The sequence below is a fragment of the Taudactylus pleione genome, unplaced genomic scaffold (genome assembly GCF_031769625.1).
Source record: "Taudactylus pleione unplaced genomic scaffold, aTauple2 ptg000301l, whole genome shotgun sequence".
In the NCBI taxonomy this organism is placed as follows: Eukaryota; Metazoa; Chordata; class Amphibia; order Anura; family Myobatrachidae; genus Taudactylus; species Taudactylus pleione.
In genome coordinates, this window is record NW_028284702.1 from 2,636,513 (window position 1) to 2,649,683 (window position 13,171).

Sequence of the window (13,171 nt, forward strand, 5' to 3'; positions counted from 1 at the left end):
AGAAGAGTAGAATATGGTAATTTCCCCCGTTCCTGCACCGCACTGGTGTCTCTCCATATATATGTATAATCTCTGTGAGGTTCTGGGCCTGATTCAGATGTGCAGGCGGAATATAGTCAGGAAGCAGACAGGCTAAATACCAACCGCCGGCTTCCCAACTGTCAAATCCCGTCAAGTTACTAATGACAGGCGTAGAAATCCTGACGCCTGGAATTAGACCTACGCCGGGAGACCGGCATACTGAACGAAGGTAAGCTGGGCGTGGACACCCGTGGGGGGGCAAGGTTTTAGGGCTCCCGGGGGGACTTAGGGCTAGGCACCCCCCCCGTCCCCGGGAGGGTTAGGTTTAGGCTAGGGCAGAGGCTCCCCAACAGTTCAGGTTTTAGAGATATCCATGGTTGGGCACAGGTGGTTAAATCAAATTGACTGAGGTACTAATTAAGTCACCAGTGCCCACCCATGGATATCTCTAAAACCTGAACTGTTTGGGAACCTCTGTTGTATATTATAATGTGCTATGATACCTTAGCTCAGAGGTTCTCAAACTCGGTCCTTAGAACCCCACACAGTTCACATTTTCCAGGTTACCTAGCAGGTGCACAGGTGTATTCATTGCTCACTGACACATTTTAAAGTTCCACAGGTGGAGTTAATTTTTTCACTTGTGATTCTGTAAGGAGACCTGGAAAACATGCACTGTTTGGGGTCCTGAGGACAGAGTTTGAGCACCTGTGCACTAGATGATATCTCTTCCAATCCGGCCAGATCAGACGAAATATCGGTCATATCATCTAGCGCACAGGTTCTCAAACTCGGTCCTCAGGACCCCAAACAGTGCATATTTTCCAGATCTCCTCACAGAATCACAAGTTAAATAATTAGCTCCAAATGTGGTTCTTATAAAATGTGTCAGTGAGCAATGACTACACCTGTGTACCTGCTGGGTGACCTGGAAAACATGACCTGTGTGGGGTCCCGAGGACAGAGTTTGAGAACCACTGGTCTAGCGTGTACCCTCAATGTCACCGACTATGCGCGGTTCCGCGCGTAATCAGCAACATCGCCAGTTGGACTTGCATGCAGGTCTGACGGGCGATACAGTCAGCAGGGGCCATGCTCCCGGATGCAGCATGGCTCCAACTTCATCTCTTCGAACATCGGCAAGTGTGTACGCACTTACTGATGCCGGCACCCTGCACACTAGACGCCGTCTAGTGCACAGGTTCTCAAACTCGGTCCTCAGGACCCCAAACAGTGCATGTTTTCCAGGTCTCCTCCCAAAATCAAGTGATATAATTAGCTCCACCTGTGGATCTTTTAAAATGTGTCACTGAGTAATGACTACACCTGTGCTCTTGCTGGGTGACCTGGCAAACATGAACTGTTTGGAGTTCTGAGGACTGAGTTTGAGAACCACTGGTCTAGTGTGTACCGGCCTTTAGAATAAATGAATTCTATCAGAGGCTGTATTAATCACAGTTTTTATCATGGACCATTAGAAGGACGGAGCGTTAATGTTGGCCACAGTTACAAGGTAAGTATATGGACTCTCTTCTAGTACAACAGGATTTCCCAACCACGATCATCAAGGCACACTAATGCTGGGGACACACGTAAAGATTTTCTGTCCAACCACCCAACTAGTTGATTGGTTGGAATGAAAATCTGATAACGTATGGGAGCAACTGATGATCAGCAATTTGCTCCCAAATGCCGGAAAATGGACAAAAACTGTTGTTTAAACAAATTGTTTAGATCAAACATTTAACAGACTTGTCTGACGGCCATTTTCATCTGTTTTCTGGCATTTAGAAGCAAATTGCTGATTATTATTTACTCCCATACGTTACCAGATTTTCATTCAAACCGATCAACTAGTGGGATGGTTGGACAGAAAATCTTTTCATGTGTACCCAGCTTAACAGTACAGGTTTTAAGGATAGCCATACTTGAGTACAGGTGTTTTAATTAGTACCTGTTATTTTAATTCAACCATCTGTGATCAAGCATGGATATTACTAAAACCTGGACCTTAGTGTGCCTTGAGGACCGAGGTTGGGAAACATTGTAATAATATGAGATATGGTAAGAACTTACCCTTGTTATCTCTATTTCTACGAAGTCCATAGGGTTCCACAGGATACCTTGGGGTATAGGTGTGACGTCAGTCGCAGGGCACCAAAGAGTTAAGCTTTCAGCCTCCCAGGATGCACTAGGTCCCCCTCCTATACCCCACCCCCGGGCCAAGGCACCTCAGTTAGTTACCAAGCCATAGGCCGGAGGAGGAGAAGGAAGAGAGAGAACAAAGATCTGGACACATACAAGAATCACATTCTCACCAGAGGGAGACGGAAAACCGGTGACCAGAGCAAAGCCCATCTGCAGCACAGGTGCGACAGGGCGGGAGTCCTGTGGAACCCTATGGACTTCGTAGAAATAGAGATAACAAGGGTAAGTTCTTACCATATCTCATATTTTCTACTTCAGGGTCCATAGGGTATCCACAGGATACCTTGGGGATGTCCCAAAGCAGTATCCTTTAAGGGTGGGGACGCTCCTGTGCAGAAAGGAGAATCCGCCGCCCGAAGGAAGCATCCTGAGAGGCGAAGGTGTCAAACCTGTAATACCTCACGAAGGTATGGACAGAACGTAGCAGCCGTAGCAGCCAGATCTGAACTGCCGAGGCACCACGTCGAGCTGCCCACGAAGGACCCACAGACCTAGTGGAATGAGCCTTCAGAGAAGGAGGGACCGGTAGGCCTTCATGAAGATAAGCTTCAGAAATAGCCATACGGATCCAGGCTGCCAAAGTTTGCTTTGAAGCAGGCCAACCCTTTTTACGGAAGCCAAAGAGGACAAACAAAGCGTCCGACTTCCTAAACGAAGAAGTGCGGTCAACATAAGTCCTTAAGGCCCGCACAACATCCAAAGAGGCCTCACCCACGGAAAGACCCGGTGAGTTAAAGGCCGGAACAACTATTTCCTCGTTAATATGAAACTGGGAAATAACTTTGGGAAGAAACTCGGGCCGAGTGCGGAGCACTGCCCTGTTCCCATAAAAAAACCAAGAAAGGGGGTCTACAAGAAAGAGCCCCTAACTCAGAAACACGTCTGGCCGAAGCAATGGCCAGAAGGAAAACAGTCTTAGCTGTTAGCCATTTAAGATCCACTGAGCCCAGTGGTTCAAACGGCGGTCCTTGGAGAGCCCTCAGGACCACAGCCAAATCCCAAGGCGCCACAGGTGGAACAAAGGGCGGCTGAATGCGGAGAACACCCTGCATAAAGGTGCGCACATCCGGGATTGTAGCAATCCTACGGTGAAACCAGACAGATAGGGCCGAAACCTGTACCTTCAAAGAAGCAAGGCGAAGCCCATGATCTAGTCCCGCTTGCAGGAAGGCGAGAATCCGAGACAGACGAAACTCCCGCGGTGCATAACCTCTCGGTCGACACCACTGGAAGAACGTATGCCACACGCGATGGTATATCCTCGCGGAAGACGGTTTCCGAGCTCGTAACATGGTACGCACCACAGAGCTGGAAAACCCCCGGGACCTCAGCATGGCCGTCTCAACAGCCACGCCGTCAAAGACAGCCGAGTCAGGTCCGGGTGAAGGCAAGGACCCTGAGACAGAAGGTCCGGTCGTAGCGGCAACCGCAGAGGAATGTCCACGGACAGACCCTGAAGGTCTGAGAACCAGTGCCGTCTGGGCCACGCGGGAGCTATCAACAGGAGCGTCCCTCCTTCCTGTTTGAATTTCCGGATTACCCGTGGAAGAAGGGAGACCGGAGGGAACAGGTATGCGAACCGGAACGTCCACCGGACGGACAGAGCATCCACCAGAGACGCCCCTTCGTCTCTTGTGCGAGACCCGTACACCGGCAACTTGTTGTTGTGCCGGGACGCCATGAGGTCGATTTCTGGAAGACCCCACCTGTCCACCAGTAGTTGAAAAACGTCCGGGTGCAGGGACCATTCCCCCGGATGAACGTCCTGGCGACTTAGAAAGTCCGCCTCCCAATTGAGCACTCCCGGGATGAAGACCGCTGATATGGCCGGAAGATTGCGCTCCGCCCAAACCAGGATCCGAGAGACCTCTACGAGAGCCGCCCGACTGCGAGTTCCTCCTTGCCTGTTTATGTAGGCCACGGTGGTAGCGTTGTCCGACTGGACCTGCACCGGGCGACCCTGGAGAAACCGCTGTGCCTGCTGGAGAGCATTGAAGACCGCACGGAGTTCCAAGATATTTATTGGAAGCTCCGCTTCTGTCGGCGTCCACCTGCCCTGGAACAAGTGTGGACCCGAAACTGCTCCCCAGCCCCGAAGACTGGCGTCCGTTGTCAACAGGACCCAATTTGGAACCCAGAACGGACGTCCCTTGTTGAGGTGGGTCGTCTGTAACCACCACGTAAGGGACAGGCGAACCTCCTGGGTGAGCACAATCGTCTGGGACTTCAGAGACTGAGTCAGCCCGTTCCACTTGGACAGGATCAGGTGCTGCAGAGGTCTAGAGTGAAACTGGGCGTATTCCACCATGTCGAACACCGACACCATGGAGCCCAGTAACCTCATCGCCGAGTGTAAGGACACCCGGCGGCTGTGCAGACAACTGCGCACCCTTGACTGTAAAGCAGAGATCTTGTCCTCCGTCACGAAGATCCTTTGCTGTCCCGAGTCCAATAAGGCTCCAAGATGCAGAATCCTCCGAGACGGGATTAGAGTGGACTTCTGCCAGTTGATTAGCCAGCCGTGCCGTTGCAGCAGTGCAATGGTCAGGTCCAAGTGGCGTAACAGGAGCTCTGGAGATCCTGCCACCAATAACAGGTCGTCCAAATACGGCAACATGCGGACTCCCTGCAGCCGCAGAGAAGCCGCCATGACCGCCATCACCTTGGTGAAAACACGTGGTGCTGTTGCCAGGCCAAAAGGTAACGCCCGAAACTGGAAGTGGTCGCTGCTGATTGCAAACCTGAGGAACTGTTGATGGCGCCAAAGAATAGGGACATGCAGGTAAGCGTCCTGTATGTCCAATGACACCAAGTAGTCCCCAGGTTCCAGCGCCAGAATGATGGACCGTAGGGTCTCCATCCGAAACTTCGGGACCCGCAAAGACTTGTTGAGTGCTTTGAGGTTGAGAATCGGACGATATGACCCATTGGGTTTCTGTACCAAAAATAGATTTGAATAGAAACCCTGGCCCCTCTGGGAGAATGGAACCGCCACTATAACTCCAGCCTGGAGCATAGTGTGCAATACCTTCCGCAGCTCCGTAGCCTTGTTCCGGTCTGATGGGAGACCCGTGGTGAAGAAGCGAGCCGGGGGTCTGTGCCGGAAGGAGAGGGCGTATCCGTGGGAAACCACCTCCAGAACCCAAGTGTCTGTCGTAGTGGTCGACCAACACTGGGCGAACTGTAGCAGGCGGCCTCCCACCCTGGGATCCCCCAAAGGGAGGCCCGGACCGTCAGGCCGCAGGCTTGCCATCTGGCTTGGGGGCCGGACGTCTGGTACTCCATGCCTGCTTCCGGGGCTTGACCGATTTCTTAGGGCCAGCCTGTCGAGGAAACGACTGTGGTTTGGGCCTGCCCTGGGCCCTAGATGACCGAAAGGACGATGGTCCCGAACCAGAAGGAGCAGCGGCCGACGGGAGACAGGCAGATTTGGCTGCCGCCAGCGTGGCCACAATCTTATCCAGATCCGGACCGAAGAGAACTTCTCCGGTAAACGGCAACGCTTCCAGACCTTTCTTGGAATCTGCGTCCGCCTTCCAGGATCGCAGCCACAAGGTGCGACGAGCAGCTACCGCTGCTGAAGAAATTCTAGACACCAGAGTACTAATGTCTAGAGCCGCCTCGTTGATGTAGGTGGCCGAATCACGGAGATTGCCAATCAACTCCGCCTGATCGGCCGGACAGTCGGATTCAAAAGAAGCCTCTAATGAATCCGCCCAGCGCTCCATCGCTCTGGCAACCCAGCAAATGGCCATAGCCGGCCGTGCTGCCCCCCCTGCAAGGGAATAAGCGGACTTCAGGCAGATTTCTACCTTGCGGTCCGTAGCATCCTTAAGGGAGGACATGGATGGCATCGGCAATGTGGCACTACGGACAAGACGGGTCACGTGAGAATCCACCTGTGGAGGGGATTCCCACTTCGCAAAATAATTATCCGCGAACGGATAAGCCACCGCCAGGCGTCTCTGCGGCTGGTATCTTTTGCCAGGTTGTTTCCACGCCTCCTCTAAATGGTCCACCAACTGACCCGAAAGAGGAAAGACTGTGGCATCGCCCTTCACATCTTTGAAAAAGGCATACTTAGATTTAGCCGCTGGGGGAACTTCGTCCTCAATCACCAAGGCTGTGCGGACCGCCCGAATAAGTCCAGGAATATATACTTTGGACTTAGCATCAGCGTCCTTAGTATGGAGAGGTTCCTGATCGTAAGGATCTAGAATCTCCCCATCATCAGACGTCCCTTCGTCATCCTCATAAGGAGCGGACAGAGACGCCACCGGCCTTTTATGAGACCGCATCACAGACTCCCCTTGCAACACATCCGACAAGTGCTGTACAGAACTCGTCAGGGAGTTAACCCACGCTGGCTCCTGAGAACCCGGGAGCGGGGAAATAGGGAGACTGTGGGGTACCACCAATTGTCGTGGGAACCCCTGCATGGGTGACGACACCACAGACTGCTGGGACAAACCCATCGGAGTAAACGCGGGCTGCGGAGCTAACTGGCCCACTAAAGCTGTTAACGCCTGAGCGAAACAAGCCCAGGGCGGCTCCTGTACCGGTGCTGTAACCGTAATAGGCCGCGCCATGGACAAACACTGCCGGCAAAGGCCCTCCGCGCTACCCTCCCCCTCCGCTAACGGTACTTTGCACGTGGTACACTGTAGCCGGAGGGGAAAATCACTTTCAGACATGATGGCACCACGTATGTGACCTCTCTCACCAATTAAGTATTAAATAGGCGAGAGACCACCCTGCAGCACCGCACCGCAAGGGCTTTAGCAGAAAGAACAGGGACAGTAATAAAGCTGACAGTTTAGAGAAGAAAAGATTACAGGCAGCAGCGCTAGCACAGTCACATACAATGCAGAGAAATAACAATTCCTGCACTAACAGCGCTGATCACTCAACTACACAGACACAGGGCCTGGTAGGACACAGCGCTGCATACACAGACCTGACCACAGCGGAGGAGAGGTATGCGGGGGGACCCAGACCACGATGCTTCCGTCCAGCGCTTCCAGCAGCGTTCACCATGCGTTCTGGAGAAGATGGCCGCCGAGGAGCAGAGAGGAGGCTGGCCTGGGGGAGGAGCGCTGCCACAGGACCAGTCGGCAGCATGCAGAGAGGGCTGTGTGCAGCGGGGGAGGCGCCGGCTGTGAGACAGGGAAGGCGCGCTCCCCTGGCATGCATTTAACCCCTGGGACGCCGCAGCGCTACCGCTCTGCTGCGGTCCGCTGTCCCAGGGGGTAGTGGAAGCGCAGGTTGGTCGCCTGGCTCCACGCTGCAGCCAGTCCCCAGGGAGCCCCCTGCCTGGGGACTTAGGACCATGTGATCAGCGGGGACCCACCGCGGGACCCCGCTGCTTACCTCTGTCCCCCTTGAATCCGGCCATGGTCCGGAGCATCTGGGGTCACCGCTAGCTGTGACCCCAGACGCCCACCAGCATCCCCGGATCAGTACCGGCGTTCTGGTACCGGCGGGGTGTAGGGAAGACAGCATGGACGTCAGGACTGACTGTCCATGCTGTTCCTCCAGATGTGCAGCCACAGCTGCATGAAGAATAAGCTTCAGGGGCTCTTCTAGCCCCCACTCCAACAGGTGCACCCGACTCCGGTCGGGCACCAAACTAAACTGAGGTGCCTTGGCCCGGGGGCGGGGTATAGGAGGGGGACCTAGTGCATCCTGGGAGGCTGAAAGCTTAACTCTTTGGTGCCCTGCGACTGACGTCACACCTATACCCCAAGGTATCCTGTGGATACCCTATGGACCCTGAAGTAGAAACAAGCTCTTCTAAAATGGGGACAGTATAAAGCAGTACTGGGGTGTCATCTGTATTAATTTTAAAAAAAGAAAAAAAAAATTAATAGAAAAACCCTGAGTTTGGTCGTTGTACTAACAGAGTCTCCATCTAAAAATGTTGGGTGTAACAGTAACACACATGGGTATTTATCAACGATATTCTAGTCTCTTGAAAATCTGCTTTACAGTTTGCTTGGTGTGGTGATAAATGCAAGCCCCAATTCTCGGTATAAAGCATTCACACCCGAATCCAGGTGTCACATAAACAGGCCTGTAGTGAACTCATTTACCAGGAGGTGTGGGTGTGTTTATGGTCATTCCAGTACACTGTAGTGTACTAAAACTGAAATCAAGTCTGTGTTAATGCATTAAACCGATAGCACACCATGTTTTCCCTGCAGGGTGGTCAGAGAGTGTTGTCACTCATAGTGTAAACATGTAATAAACTGTAACAGAGATACCTTCTAACTATAATAAATGTTTTTTCAACATAACAGGGGTAATAGCACAGAATTAAATATAATGAAACCCAGGACCCAAAGGGACTTCTCGTTCCACAGGAGCTACAGGAGTTGCCTATGTCTTCTAGGCTTTCATTAAAGCTAATATCAGATTGAATGTTACAGAACACTTGTCTTTATTTACAACTTAGGCCTTTGTTATTAAACACTAGAAGAATGATCAATTATGACACCTGTTTAGGAATCCCAATATTCATTCTGTTCCAGGCACTACTACAAGTCAGGCATTCTAGAGCGTGTGGACGGAAGGCTGACGTACAAATTCGGGAAGAAAGCACATGGCTGGAGAGAGGAGTCACCTATACAACTTCCTTAGTTACCGCAGGAGTAATGTGAAAGTGTGGCACATTGCCACGTGCAGCAAAATAAACTGGACATCCCGCTAAATGCCAGAGACACTGCAGATGAAGAGGTCCTCAGTATGCAGCTGCCCTGCATTGGAATATGACAGGAGCGTGGGACAGTCTACATGGACGAGTGCGCAGGACAATACGTACAAGGAATTCTCTGCGGCAGCATCAAATTTTTTTGTAAACATTGACTGTTTGGGGTAGATAAATCTTGGTGGTTTCTGTGTACAGGGCACACACCTGTGTAATTGCTGTAACGGGCCGGTAGGAGGCAGTAATACAGCCGCAGACCTGGTACAAAAAATTAGCTGAGTGCCAACTTCCCCCCTCCGCCCACACATGCACAAACTTCTCACGAGTTCCTTGGCGAGTCAGCCAAATGTTTTAAAGGTCCAATCATTTTGCCTTTTAAATGATTGGCCCTTTAAAACATCGGACAGACTCTCCGATGCATGCAAGTCGTAGGCTACATTTACCCCTCTGTCCCCATCCTTGGATATCACTAAAGCCTGGACTGTTAGGGGGCCATGGGGACAGAGTTTGGGAGCCTCTGGGTAAGGAGTTTGGGAAATACTACGGTCTGAGCAAGTATGAGACTGCCAGTCTGCCTAGGTGGTCAGCTGAGTGGGGCAGGGAGCTCCGCCAGTGACCTGTACACATGATTATTAAATATTATTTTGTGCCCTAATAGGCAGAAGCTGACACTTATGCACAATTGTGTATGATTATGCCTCAGTAATGAAGCTGGTTTTGGTAACAGAAGGCTGGTTTCCTATTCATATTGGAACACACTACAGAATGGCTCTCTCCTGTGTGCGCAAGAGAATTTGTTCTGTAATAGCTGTAGCCTTGTATGGCTTGCAGGGCACCATAGGATGAGTGTTATGGTGATGTGTGAGCTATTAAGGAGATCCTGTCTCTTGGTTCTTTTAAAAGGCTCTGGGAATTGCAAAATGCAGGATGGTAATGTAATGGTGACTGTTACTTCCGCTTCATATATCCACACAGTGGGCCTAATGCAGAGCAGTTATGCCAGTTTGCTTAGTGTATGCCTCAAAGCAGATGTGTGTATCTGGCTCCTCCTTACTATTGGAGAGTAAGGGTCCATTCAAAAAGGTAGTGGCTCATACCTCTAACACAGCTACACCTGTTAGGAAGCGAATCATTTGTACCTGCTCGGTGACAGAGGTAAATACAGTCTGACCGTAATAGCACATATGGTGCATCAGCGCGTGAGGATTGTGGATGCTGTCGGGATGCCGATGGTCTAAATGCCGCCATCGCGAATGTTTAATCCTGGCAAGTGTGTAATGACCGGCGTCGGAATCCCAACGCCGGTCATTAGACCTATGCCAGGAGCGCGGACAGCTGCAGGGGGACGACGACGACTTCAGGTTAAGCAACCCCCCAGTAAGTTAGGTTTAGGCGGCGGAGAAGGGGGAGGTTAGGGTTAGGCACCCCTAAGGGAGGGTTAGGGGGTAAAATTAGGTTAGCAAATACTTACCTTAGACGATTGGGATTTTCACCCCTACCGGGCTGACGCTGTCGGGATTTGAACCACGGGCCAGGCGGCTGGCTGTAAATCGTATGTAGTCCGAGGATTGTGGTATTATATGTGTATCTAGCAAGAAACATATTTGGAATACTTGTACATTAAGCAAATGATTTACCAGCAACACCTAAGTCAGGAGGTTAGAAAACACATCACCAGCATAAAGTGACCTCTCTCCTATTTAATCAGAGACAGAAACCCAGCGCCATCCACAAGGTGATCACAATATACAGTATAGGAATATGTTCAGCAGGCACAGACATACTGTATATAAGTGCTCACTGCCCAGACACTTGTGTACAGTATTAAAGCACATTTAGTTGACACTTGGTGACAAAACTGAAATCCGACCCAGCTCAGCATCTGGTTCTGGGTTTAGGTTTTAGACACATTTACATGATCAACGCTGCACAATTAAATTATTCTGAGTACACCGTCACTGTCTGGTCATAAACAGATTATACAGTATGTAACTGAACTAAATACCAGAGTCTCCAGGAAGCTCAGATCTGTTTAGCAGTAATGTGAAATATCGGTGCTTATGCTTTCTATAGGATGCCCTGGCACTCGGTGGACTACAAGTCTCAGGAATCCCTCCCAGCCACAGACTCTTTGTAAAGGAAGATGAACTCAGCTATCATACCTTTCATTGATGGTCAGCTCACTTGCTTGCTGCACCAATTCAATTTTCCCAAGTCACTGACCTGAAGAGTAGCTAAAGTGACTGCAGGACGTATTATCAGCTACAGCAGACGCTCTTTGTATCTTGTGTTCTCTTTTACCTGGAAGTTGCTTATAACACATTGCCTTATTTTAGTAAAAGCCTGACCCATATCCCAAATTAATGCATTAGATAAATTACATTGTTAGCAGCTAAAATATATATCAGAGGAATCAGTAATATTTTTGGCTCTTGTCCTGGACAAGAAGCAGGAGCTTAAATAACCAGTTAATTACCTAGCTGCTTGTTGCCATAGTATCAGGGGGAGATGTATCAAACCATCGAGAGAGAGAACGAAGAGAAGTTGCCCACAGCAACCAATCCACTCCATCATTTATCTAGCACAGTCTATAAAATGACAGAAGCTTGATGGGGTAAATACTGCTAACAAGACTGTCTGCATAATTTATTTGCAGTTATTACCATGCTGCACACATAGACAGAAATAAAATCTAATGTCACATAAGTAACCTCAGTGCAGACACCCTGGTCAGCAGCCATGTTCCTCCTTTTGAGCCCGGTTGCAGAGTTCAGACTTCCGCTGCCAGTATCAAGTCAGTCGTCAAGCAGTGGTCCCAGAGAAATAACAATTGGAGCTAAGGGGTATATTACAAAAGTGCAGGTTTTTAGAAGTGGAGATTTTGCCCATTTCAACCAGATTCTACTTAACATTTAACTACCACCTTCTAGAATAGCTAGAATCTGATTGGTTGCTATGGGCAACATTTCCACTTCTAAAAACCTGCACTTCAGTAAATAATATACCCCTAAGACACTGAATGCCTCAATCCTGTTATGGTGGGAGCATAATGAAGAATAGTGCGGGGATGGAAGGGGACCACAGAAGGGATATGTGCAGCTGAGGAGTCAGTTATTTTACAGATGCAGCATCCACTTTGTATACTGAATAGTGGTTTAGTCCACAATCTATCCTTTCTGTACAACCTGGTGACATTACTGAGGTATGAGTCACTTTATGTCACAGTTATATTATTATGATTTCCAAAAGAGTAATGGCTTATTACACAAAACTGCCAACAACAGGTGTAGATAAATTTATGGATCTATGTATGGTGCAAAAGAACACAAACACACACAAGGCTTTACCAGGCCTACAATATAATCATCACATATCACTCTGCTTAAAATGACCGTAATCACCATCGTAATAAATTAGGCTGAACTGTGGATAGTCCGGTACATCATCTTAAATTTCATCTTCGGACAAAAAAAAAAAAAAAAAGAAATTGCAAAAAAACCAAAATGATCTTGTTCCCAACCAGGGGAAAACTCAGTCCACACGTAGAAGTAACCAGTGTTGTACAGCCGTTTGTATCTTCCAGTGTTCCATTGGAGACTGTATCTGGGATGTTCGTCCAATCTGCCCCCCAAATCACCGTCCACCACCATTACCACCACCGCCTCCGTTTCCTCCTTGGTTGCCAGCATCTGATACTCCAGACATCATCAGAAACAGAACAACAGGTATTATGTACATCCACTGCGAAGAAGAAACAAGATGTTACCGACTCCAATAACGATATTACACAGAGAGAAAATATGTTGGTTTAAAAGGTTCTCTAAATATAAACCTAGAATATATGTCCTATCAAACTAGCTTAGCACATAGGGGTATATTTACTATTGGGGCGGCTTGTCAAAGCTGCCGATGATCAGCGGCTTTGACTGATGGATGTAAAGATGTAACAGAAAAGGAGAGTTATAGTAAAACTTACCCTTATCTCTCTTTCTTCTAAATCCATGGGGTCCACAGGGGAGATAATAGGGTGTAGGTGGGACCAGGAGGACCGGACACCAACAGCAAAGCTTTTCAATCCCAGAATGCTCCGGTCCTTCACCCTATACCCCGCCCACAGCCTGAGGGCAACTCAGTTTTGTCAACAAGGAAGGAGCAGGATAGGAGAGAAGGAAGACTCACACTCTCGCACAGAGAAGGAAACAGTGACCAAGAGAAGAAACCCATAGAAGCCAGGTG

The 13,171-nt window shown here is 49.6% G+C and overlaps 1 protein-coding gene across 3 annotated transcripts in view; it reads left to right on the top strand.

The window, feature by feature from the left end:
• Positions 1 to 10,042, top strand: part of LOC148511642 (ETS homologous factor-like) — a 42,399-nt gene extending 32,357 nt beyond the window's left edge. For 2 of the 3 annotated variants that reach the window (XM_088482960.1, XM_088482959.1), the window contains one exon: positions 8,760 to 10,042. In XM_088482960.1, coding sequence (XP_088339086.1) covers positions 8,760 to 8,868 — 109 coding nt within the window. In that variant the 3' untranslated portion in view covers positions 8,869 to 10,042. The remainder of the gene's footprint in view (positions 1 to 8,759) is intronic. The other variant, XM_088482958.1, reaches the window with a different exon arrangement.
• The last annotated feature ends 3,129 nt before the right edge of the window (positions 10,043 to 13,171 follow it).